Below are 10,970 nucleotides of genomic sequence, written 5' to 3'. Positions count from 1 at the left end.
CTGGCCTCACCCAGGTCCTGGCCTTGCTCCTGGGGTCTCTAGCCTGCTATAGGCACAGAGAAGCCCAGGGAGGAGGAATAGACCCCAAGTGAGAGAAAGTCCTACAAGCACCAGGCTTGTGTGCTCAACTCAAACGAGGGTCAGATCTATCTTCAGCGTGCTTTGTCTCGGTTCCTGTCCTTTGTGTAAGGGAGTGCCTGGTGGAGAGCACTGCCTGCAACTCCTAGGGAAGACCCTGGGACAAATGGGTCAGAAACCCGTGACTGGATTTGCCTTTGTGATGGGGATGACATTGGGTGCCTTTAATGAACTTAATGGGTCAGGGGAAGTAGTGAGAGGGCCCCTGAGTTCTCAAAGCCCAGCCCTGCTGCCTCAGAGTGGACCATCAGTAACAACAGATGAGCCCAGGGGACAAATGGGTTATTCAGACCCTGATTCCTTACGGATGTCCCCTGGGAATGCAGTTGTGGGGTGACCTGTAATAATTGTGAAATCAGAAGGAAGTCAGGACCCAACCACTCCTAACACAGAAATTTGGATGTTGCCTTTGCAGAACCCTATCATCTCGGATTTTATGCACCTGAACTGAGTCCAGACAAAATGAGTGAATATACTTGCAGATATACATTGGACAAAAGCAAAGTCTACAGTAAGTAACCCACCTTGGTGCCTCTAAGTGACAAACTTTCCCCACCACACTGCATCCCCTCAGCCAACCAAGCCATCAGATCCCTTCCTTACCATTCCCTCAGACAGTCTGAGGACAGAAGGAGTGGGGACAAGTGGAGGTAGGGACCTGGCTAGGAAACCTGGCCCCCTTGCCCTTCATCTCAGGCTGGGGAGTGAGCAATCCCCAACAAGTCAAGAAAGCCTTGGATCCAGGCTTATCCCTTGCCAAGGCTCCGCCCTGCTTGGGGCGCTGGCTCTGCCCTCATGCTACATCCTCCCATGAGTTCCTTGGCCCTCCCTCCCCTCGAGAGAAAGGACCTGAATCTTATGCGTCTGTTGGTGAGAAGTGGAGGCAGCCCCGGGGCCCTGAGTCTGTGCAAGGTGCACTGAGCTCTCCCAGGAGAGTGGTGTCACCGGGATTGAGAAAGGATGCCAACCTGGGCCCTGGGGCCTTGGCTCAGGCCCATCTTACATGTGTGATTTTGACCTAATGAGTGTTCTGTTCTCAGCCTCTATTATCTGTACTGTAAAGTGGGGTCAGTAGGGTAGGTGCACTAACTAAGCCCTACCATATACATAAAGCTACTATTTGGAAATATTCAGGCACAAATATCCTCCACAATGGGGGAGCGGCCTGAGAAAGCCCACAGTGGGGCCAGGAGGTGAGCCCTCATCACAGAGGTGGGTCTGACCTCCCCCAGAGAGTGCCTGGGGGCAGCTGGACTTCCTCTTCCTCCTCAACTCTCCCAGTCAGCCCCTGATACATTGATCAGATATGATTATATTATGTTCTCTGACTCCTCATTCCAGGGCCATCTGGTAAACCCAGAGCAAGTCCTCTCCACCAGGACACTTCCGGACCACGTCTCCTTACATGGGTGCACAGAACAGGCAGGGCTCTGCCATTTCCACACACTCACACCACGCAGGGTGTACATGGCCTCAGGGGTTAGATTTCCCTTGGTCTGCACTTTCTCAGGAGTGGCTGGCACCGAGTCAATCATTTGTATGGAGAACTCATGTTTATTGAGCAGCTGCTACATCAGGTTATGCGCTGAGTGGCTTATATGCACTATCTCAGTTGGTTCTCAAATGAGGCCCAATGGTGTGGAGCTGATACAGCGAGAGCTGGAAGGCAGACACACGGATCTGACCGCCTGGTCTGGGTCTTTGGCCTTGCTGACGACAGTTCTTGAAAAAGGTTGGGAACAGCCTATCATCCAATAAATGTGTTCAGACACTGCTTCTGGGTTTGGTGGCTATTACTGTTTCCTCACCCATGGTGTCATCAGTTTCTCTCTGAGGTGGACCAGCACAGAGGTCTCACATGGGAGAGCTTATCCCTGCTGGGCTCTCTGCTGACCGCCACGTTGCATGTGGTTGGAGGCTGACCAGAAGTGGTGGCTCAGCACTGTTTATTGCCATGAGCCTTGAGGATTGCCATGAGCGCCAATGAGGATTCATTTGGTAGTCTCTCCTTATATTTTACTCTGATTAAAACATCTGGGAAAACTTTTTAGTAAATACAGAAAAGCATAACAAAGATTAATTTTAAAACCAACATTTCTGTATGCTTTATATTGTCTTTCATAAGTGTGTCATGATTTCACATATTAAGAAATTTTTAAACATGCTGTTCTTGTGACCCTCAGTATATGAGGTGGCTGCCATTACCTCACTCTCCCTGCTGTGTGGACACTGTGGAGATTATATGACATTTTCTTGTGATTTTTTTCACCCTAATCCCAACCATTCTACCCCTCAGACACAAATCCTTCCCCCTCAATAAACTTCAGTTCAGTTCAGTTCAGTCGCTCAGTCGTGTCCAACTCTTTGCGACACCATGGATCACAGCACGCCAGGCCTCCCTGTCCATCACCAATTCCCAGAGTTCACTCAGATTCATGTCCATTGAGTCCGTGATGCCATCCAGCCATCTCATCCTCGGTCGTCCCCTTCTCCTCCTGCCCCCAATCCCTCCCAGCATCAGAGTCTTTTCCAATGAGTCAACTCTTCACATGAGGTGGCCAAAGTACTGGAGCTTTAGCATTATTCCTTCCAAAGAAATCCCAGGGCTGATCTCCCACCTGCTTTCAATAATCATCAACCCTGGCCGATCTGATTTCGCTCATATTTTCACCATCAATTATTATAAAGCAAATCCCAGATATCCCATCATGCCCTGTGTAAATATTTCATTTTCTCTTAAAGAGAAATTGTGTCTCTAAAAGACTAAGCAGTTGCTCCTTCCACTCCCTTCCCTGTTCCTTCCCTTGATTATTGACATCATGGCGCTTTTCTTTCTGGCATTCATTTCATTGTTTGTTACTTTATTGTCCGTCTCCCTCTTTAGAGCCACAAATGTCAGGCCCTTAAGAGCAAGCTTCTGCCCGCCTTGTTCCCATTAAACACCTGAGCCCCTGCACCACGCCTGGTGCACGGTAGGGTGTCAGAAGAGGGCGGAGAAGAGAAGCTGCTTCTGCCAGAGCGGTAGCTCTGCTTGCCAAGGGCAGGCAGAAGGGGAGGGGTGGGTGGGTGGAGAAGTCCATTGACACTTTTTCATATGGTTGTCTTTTAGCTAAGCCACCTGACTCAGTGACTGGAGAAAAACTAGTCTGCCTAGGACATGTTTTTCTTGAGGCTGGACAGTAAGTGTTTATGACCCGGGGCTCTTTGGGCAGGTTTCCCCACCGTGAGGAGTCCAGAGTGTGGGATGCCCCATTTACTGAGGGCAGCACACGTCTGTTTCCAGGAGGGCTCAGGTGTCCTCCACCCCTGTCCTGGTTGATAATCCCCTGAGGCGTTCAGGGATCCGCTGCGGGCCGTGACCCAGGCTCTGCTGAGGAGGGCAGGATGTGGGAGATGGCATGTCCCAGGGATGGTACCTTTACTCCAGGAAGCTTTTCCAGACGAAGCCAACAGGCTGTGTACATACGGAGTCAGGATGGTGACGCATAGTGACTTAGTCTGTGTCAGGAGGGCATCTGACCCCGGGCAGGGCTCCTCACTGCTAGCTCTGCCTTCGTTTCAGAGGTCAATCTCATGTTGTCTGGGCATCAGCTTTCCTTGCCCATGCTTCCTGCTCCCTGGGAGCTCCAAATGCCTTATGTTTGAAGTCATTACAATAAAGACATCTGGGGAGAACAGAGTGAGACAAGTGCAAGAACTGTCATTGTCCCCTTGTCACCATTTGCCCTTTCTATGCTTTAGGGTGGTCGTCGTTGATTACTCTCTGAACAGGGAAAATACCTGGAGTGAGCGAAGCCTGAAAATTACCAGCAAGGACTGTGTGAGTGAATGTTGGGCTGCAAGAGAACCTGCTTGGGAGGGAGAGACAACCAGGGATGCAGGACAGGGGCATAACACCATTAGGAAAGGGCCAGCAAGTAATCTGTGAAGACAAGCACTTCAGGTAGCATTTCACAGCCAGTTTGGTGCCTGAGTTCTTCATCAGGGAGCTGGCACAACTCTGGTTTGTGAAATTCACTGGAATGCCTCTATGAGTTTCTCGGGGTGCAGCTGGCTATCCAAGTCCTACAGAAACTGCCTTCTCTGTGAACCAAGTATCATTGAAGGTATGTGCAAGGAACCAACTCAAGCTCTAAGCAACTCCAAAAATGGTTCTGAGCTTCTGCCTACCCTGGACCCACGTTGCCACCTCTCCTGGCCCAGGACTTGTGGTGGATAACTCCAGGCACCAGCCTGGATTCCAGCTGGAGTGAATCTAAGAGGCTGGGACACTGCATATTAAGAGACAGAATCCAGGCCCTCTGAGACTCCCAGGCCCTCCAAATTGGAGTCCCAAGCACAGGGGTCTGGAGGGTGGGACCAGCTGTGGCCATGTCCAGAGTGTGTCTTCACTGCGTGGGTGCAGCAGCAGCAGGCAGGGCTCTGAACCCACTCATTACCTTCACAATCCCAGCCTCCCAAGTCTGTTTGGGGAACACAGGTGATCACTTTGCAGAGGTCGTCAGCCTCCCTTCTGCCTCTCCTCTTTTCTCATGCTCCTCCACTGCCCCTCTCTGCAAACTGGCTCTGACCTCTGCAGGGGGGCTCTGCCCTCTGTTCCTGGGGAGCTGGCAGGGCTGTGGGGAGGGCGGGGCTCAGCTCAGGAGGAGGAAATGGGAACAAATGCTGCTCCCAGGGGCTGCTTTCCCCAGCTCTTCAGCATCCAGGCTGCTTAGCCTGGGGCAGCCCGGCATGGATAATAGAGCCTGTCGGCCTGGAGTGAGATTTCTCTGGGAGGACGGATGCTTGTACCTAATGCCACTGCTCCTGTGTCCAGTCCCAGCTGGTGTGGGTTCCCTCAATGTGATGGTCCTTGTGTGTCCGTCTCTGCTACCCCCTGCATATCCTCCTGAGGATCTGAGCCTGAACCTCCACATTTCCCACCAGGAGTCCCTCCACCCAACTGCTGTCTGTCCACGGGCACATTGAGAAGAGAATGCTGGAGCTGCCTGTGGCTCCAGGCCCAGCAAGGGTCACTCTCAGCCTGACTGGGCCTCTCCTTTCAGCAATCCTATTTCCTGGACAGGGGCTTTCTCTATCTCCTTCCCTTCTGCTTCTGTCCAGCAGAGCTGTTGATGTGGGGAAGAGCTGGGCAGTGCAGGCCCATGTATGCAGCATACACACCCTGGGTTATGAACAAGAGAACAGAGCTCACTCCTTAAGCTCCCATGTGGACATGTCCTGTACTACTGGGCTTTCTAAAGCCTCTCTCTAATGCTTTCAAGTGCCTGCACTTCCTCACCGCAGATGTGAGATGGAGCCTCAGAGAGTAGCTCTGCCCAAGGTTGCAGAGCTGGGAAGTGGGGGAGAGCAGCTACGGGTAGGTGATCAGGTCTCCCGCCTCTTCTCTTGCACCCCCACTCCTCAGGGGCCCCCCAGCCCTCCCTCGCCCATCCGTGTGTCATAGCTTTTTGCGGTCCTCGCAAAACCCCAGTGCTCTCAGCCGAGGCAGGCAGTGAGGGCTGGGCTGTCACTCCTTAGAGGACTGGGCTTCCTTGACAGGGCTCTGGGGAGGGCCTCTGAGCAGGGCCGGCGGTGGGGGTCTGTGGCCCAGGGCTCCACAGGGGCTCTCCGGGTACCAGCCATGGTCTCCTAGCCCCACTACGGGCCCTGTAGATGAGGCAACCTGAGGAGAAGGGGAATTGTGGGGTCTAGTGTGAGGAGTGCATTTTGGGTGCATAAGAAGCGGTCGCTCAGGCTAACCCCAGGGCTTTGGCATGTGTGCTCTCCACAGTATGAGCCTACAGAGCCCACCACTATCCCAACAACAACAACAACAACACCGACGACGACAACGACGACAACAACAACAACAACAAGGAGGACAACAACAACACCGACGACGACGACAACGACAACAACGACGACGACGACAACAACGACGACGACGACGACGACAACAACAACGACGACGACGACGACAACAACGAGGAGGACAACAACACCAACGACAACGACGACAACAACAACAACAACAACGAGGAGGACAACAACAACACCGACGACAACGACGACGACGACAACGACGACAACGACAACAACAACGACGACGACAACAACAACGACGACAACAACGACGACAACGACGACAACAACAACGAGGAGGACAACGACAACACCGACGACAACAACAACAACAACAAGGAGGACAACAACAACACCGACGACAACGACGACGACGACGACAACGACGACGACAACAACAACAACGAGGAGGACAACAACGACAACAACCACAACGACAACGACAACAACGAGAAGGACAACGACGACGACGACTACAACAACCACAACGACAAGGAGGACGACGACGACGACAAGGACCACGACGACGACGACTACAACTACGACAACGACAACGACGACAACGACGACAACTACCACAACCACAACGACAACTACCACGACGACGACCACGACGACCACCACCACCACCACGACGACCACCACAACCACAGAAAGTGCAGCTGTCCCAGAGCCGCCAGTGTCCATCGCTGTCACCCCGAGCCCGGTTCCTCTCTTGTACCCTACACTTGTCCCGTCCCTGGTCGTGATCCCGTTGCTGCTTATCTGCATCTGCTGCTACAAGAGGGTGAGTGACCCCTGCCTGCACAGCCTCTGCACAGCCCTCACCAACCCCCTGAGGGGCTGGGCACGTGCTGGCCCCAGAACCCTGCCTGTGAGAAGGCTTCTATCAGCTCCAGGGCCCTCACACCAGCAAACAAGGTGCAGACTCTACCCTCCCATTCTGGGCATAGGCATAGCCTGGGCTTCTAGGGGGCCACCTGCCTCATGCTTTAACTTCACAGGGAAGGGGCCTATGAATTGTCCAGACCCCTGAGACCAAGGCTGCCCCACAGTAGTCAGACTCCTGAAGAACTCAGGTAGACCAAAGCCCCTGGAGTCCCTGCTGTTTGGGGGAAGGAGAGGGGTCTGCCTGGGCACTGATGGCCCAAAGGGAGAAGGATGCTGGCCTGGAGAGGGCTAACCTCAGAGGCGGCTGTGCCTTTGGAAGCAGCATGGATCCCTGCCCGTCTCTGGTACCTTCTGTCACTCCTTCATCAGCCATAATAAGTCACCAGGATGTGCAGCCGCCACCTTTGCCCACAGGAGCTCACTGTCCAGTGTCTGGTCTGGTATTGGCACCTGGGGGACATTGAGGGTAAATATCACCTTCAGAGGGTGTGTCAGGAGCCCTGATAATGAAAAGAGTAGAGACTGGCCCTAGGGAGGGAGGGGAGACAAAGGGGATGGCCAGCTGGACTTGCAAAGACACAGGCCAGAGCGGTGAAGAAAAGGAAACAGCAGAGCTGAGAAGGATAAGCAAAGCAGCATAGAAGCTAGCAGATCAGATTTCTGCAAGAGATAAGTGAGGAGAGAAAGCACAGGGAGATGGAGGTGGACCATCATCCCTGAGGGCTGGGAGGCAGGGAGGGCTACAGGGGGATGGGAGAAAAGGGGAGCTGGGAGACGTGTGGGGAGTGTTCTCTTGTCTTCATATTATGTCAGGGCTGCTGATGAAAACTTCCATGTGCAGCCTCTGCCAGGGACCACGGGCCTTGACCTGCCTTTCTCCGCCTTGACCCTACAAGGATGTATTGATTCCCCTTTGAAATCTGAGAAGTCTAAGGCTTAGGAAGATAGTCACAGGTCATGAGCACCTAAGAGATACCCTAAAGCCTGTTTTTTGACCAGTTATTGTTACAGAGCAGAGTTCCAATGTCTGCATGGCTGAGTCAGACTTGTCCATGCCCTTTCCACATTAATTATGTCTCTTTAACATCCTAGGTCATCAAGGAGCCACCATCAGCCCAGAATCCAAAAAAAGTGAGTGACGTGTTTGGCTGATGTTGAGAGCACACGTGATGCACACACTGCCCTGCACAGTGAGGCCCCCTAATGTGTACAGGGCTGTGCCCCTCGACCCTTCCAGCTCCCACCTATCTGAGCAGAAAGAACTGGCAGAAAGAAGAGGGTGACAGGGGGCAGAGAGGGATGTAGATGAGAAATGGACTCACAACCTGTCACCCGCAAAACACCATTCCCCAGTTCCCAACACCACCTGATATAGGGCCTTTATCAATGAATTAGCAATGTGGGGTGGCCTGTTTAGAAACACCTATGATCCCTCCCGGAGTCAATGAGCTTTTTGTCAGTTCCCAAAGGACTGTTTGTAGGATGGTCCTTCCGGGACGCAGGTGAGTGTTTGGAAAAGGGTCCTCAGGTTTCCGGGCCTTGGTCTCTCCCCGCGCGCGATGCATGTTGTGCTGTCTCTGTGACCTTCTCCGTCTTATTTCAGGGTGGAGGTCTTGGCAGGGTTGGCCCTTAGGGCCTGGGGACTAAGGAAGGAGGAGGGCGTCTTACCTGGCATTGAGCTGTGAGGGGGGCACAGCCCAGATGAATGCAGAGACAAAGGGCCAGGAGAAAATGCTGTGACTGACCCAGGGTGGGGACCCAAACCAGGGCCCATAAGAAGTAGAGTAGGGACTCATGTCCCAAGAAAGGGAGACCTGGGTCTGATGTCTAGTGGCCAACAGGGTCTCTGCAGGGCTGGGATAGCACTGGCCGCAGTGGGGCCTGGAGGCTGCGTCTGCCCGAGGTGGGTGAGTGCAGCCCTGTCCCCTGCTGCTGCTGCACCCCTGACAGCCGCTGTCACATGGCGCAGCCTCGCACCCGGCTTACCCTACCAGGGAGGCCTCTGGGAACCATGGGGACAGGATGAAGTTTGTTGATCTTTGGAGAGGAGGCGTCTTTGTAAGCCAGATGGAGCTGGTGTGTTCACAGATGGAGGCCACTCTTCCTGTGCCGGGAGCTGCTCATCTGTCCTTGATTCTCCCACAAACATTTGCTGAGTGGCCGGTACTTGACAGGTGCCAGGGCAACAGATGTCATGTGTCTGCACCCAGGAGCTGTCAGACAAAGACTCAGACAATTATTTCTCTTTCTCACAGCCATGCCCTGTACAGACCACAGTGATTGTCTCCCGCTGTGAGTGCCAAGAAGACAGGATAAGCCAGATGGAGGTGAGAAGCACTCATAGGAAGGGAAGGATGACACCCTTAAGGCTAGAGGTTTGGAGGAGCAGGGGGGCCAGATCGATCCACATGGACTTGGGCCTAAAAGACCTGGCCTGGATGGACATGAGCTTTAATGGGCTCTGGTCTTCCGCCACTTGGTGACAGAGCAAATCCAGCAGCTCTTCCCACCCTAGTGGCTCAGGGTGAGACAAAGAGTTGAATGTTCATGAACTCGCTGCCTCCAGCTGTCCCAGCACCAGCTGTTCCCCTTGAGCAGGCCCAGGATTCTGGATGTTGGTGGCTGACTCATAGCTGGCCAATTCCTAGTTCTCACAGAGATTGTCATCAGCTCTGACAATATCCTGAGTTTCACCAGAGAGTGATTGGATGAGAGGAAAGAAACAATGACAAAGAGCCACACACAAGTCAGGGGAAAAAAGCGAAAGAAAAAGAAACTTCTGAGCCAAGATCCTACCACCATTAAAATAGCTGTGGGAAGTGCCCACAGCCCCCGTCTGCTCAGTGAGAGAGGCAAAGGCCTTACTGCAGGGTCTTGTGGCGCCTGAGATGGGGTGACAGGAAACACCAGAAGGAGGGAAGCTGAGGACACTTCCTCCCCCTGAGTGACCGAGATCCCCACTCACAGGAGGCTGAGAGACGACAGGGAGGGCCCCAGGTGGCAGGTTTGAGGAAGAACGAACCACGATCTCCGGGTTCAGCTTTGCCTTCCTCCACCTGGTCCTGCCTCTGTCCCTGTGGGATCCATTGCTTCCTCCTGGGAGCTTCAAATGGTAGCTGAAAGGCCAGCCCCACGTCTCTTCTGACAGTCACTGTGGGGGCCCAGGAAAGCCAGAGTTCGCGTTCCAAGAGGGAGGAAGCCATCAGCCAGGGACTTGTTCCCACTCAGAGGCCTGGCCCCACATCCTACCCCACCAGGTCCACTTTCTGGCCTGTCCTTTGCTTTCCTCATCTTTCTCTTTCACCCCAGTATCGGGACCCTTCCCCCTGAGCAGGGAGCAGGTCTCTCCCCTGCCTTCTCCCTTTCTGTCCCCACATGCAGGCCCTCTTCCCCCTCTTTCACCTCCTGCTCAGTCCCCACACCCACCATGTTTCTCCTTGAGGACCTCTCCTTGGCTACTGCATACCTCCTCCAACCTTTGACGTTTGTTTTCTTTTTTTTCAAAAGCAGCCCCAACATCTCCTACACTAAAAGCACTGATTTGTTCCAGAATCCAATACAGTCTGTGATCCACAAAGTCCATCTCCCAACAAACACAAAAGGTTTTCCAGCCCCCTCCCCCAGGTGAAGCCTGCAGCACTGCCTCAGCCAGGGTGTGGGGACACAGCCTTGGGGACTTGTGGGAGATGGAGGCGATGCTGCTCATCTGGAGGCAGCGTCTGTGCCTGTAGCTTCCTCACAACCACATCTGCTTTGCAGGGAAAACTGGATGTTTTTTATAACTTTCTTCAGCGCTGCAGCCTGGTGCCGTTGATGTGGTGTCCATCCAGGGACATGGTAAGCTGGGTACAGTGTGCTCCCCATGGGCTTGGGTCTTGTCTTTGGTCTTGACAGTTACTGCCTGTGACTGTGGTTCAGAGAGCCTTGTGGGGGCATCTGCTAAGAGGAAGGCCCAAAACATGGAGGCTTGGACATCATGAGCCTCCAGATAATTCTCAACATGGAGCCCATGCATTTTCCCTGCATGGTCATCTCAAGGATGTCAGGACATTTTTTCTCCAGAGCAATGCCCAGAACTTCCAGTCCTGAGTAAAAAG

At 53.4% G+C, this 10,970-nt stretch overlaps 1 protein-coding gene across 1 annotated transcript; it reads left to right on the top strand.

Moving 5' to 3' along the window:
• Positions 1 to 1,290: 1,290 nt before the first annotated feature.
• On the top strand, positions 1,291 to 10,711 carry LOC132658638 (protein PFC0760c-like). Its single transcript, XM_060406586.1, has 6 exons — positions 1,291 to 1,331; positions 4,189 to 4,244; positions 5,918 to 6,769; positions 7,966 to 8,004; positions 9,129 to 9,200; positions 10,633 to 10,711. Exons 1-5 carry the CDS (start codon positions 1,291 to 1,293, stop codon positions 9,167 to 9,169), a joined length of 1,029 nt encoding a protein of 342 aa, XP_060262569.1. The 3' UTR covers positions 9,170 to 9,200; positions 10,633 to 10,711.
• The last annotated feature ends 259 nt before the right edge of the window (positions 10,712 to 10,970 follow it).

Source organism: Ovis aries, chromosome 25, assembly GCF_016772045.2.
Source record: "Ovis aries strain OAR_USU_Benz2616 breed Rambouillet chromosome 25, ARS-UI_Ramb_v3.0, whole genome shotgun sequence".
NCBI lineage: Eukaryota > Metazoa > Chordata > Mammalia > Artiodactyla > Bovidae > Ovis > Ovis aries.
The sequence above is the reverse complement of the archived record's forward strand: the minus strand, read 5'-3'. Positions and strand labels throughout refer to the sequence as shown.

Coding starts and splice junctions, on each gene's coding strand:
- LOC132658638 (XM_060406586.1), top strand. CDS start 1,291: ATGGGGGAGCGGCCTGAGAAAGCCCACAGTGGGGCCAGGAG. Junction 6,770..7,965: donor GCATCTGCTGCTACAAGAGG/GTGAGTGACCCC, acceptor TTAACATCCTAG/GTCATCAAGGAGCCACCATC. Junction 8,005..9,128: donor CAGCCCAGAATCCAAAAAAA/GTGAGTGACGTG, acceptor TCTTTCTCACAG/CCATGCCCTGTACAGACCAC.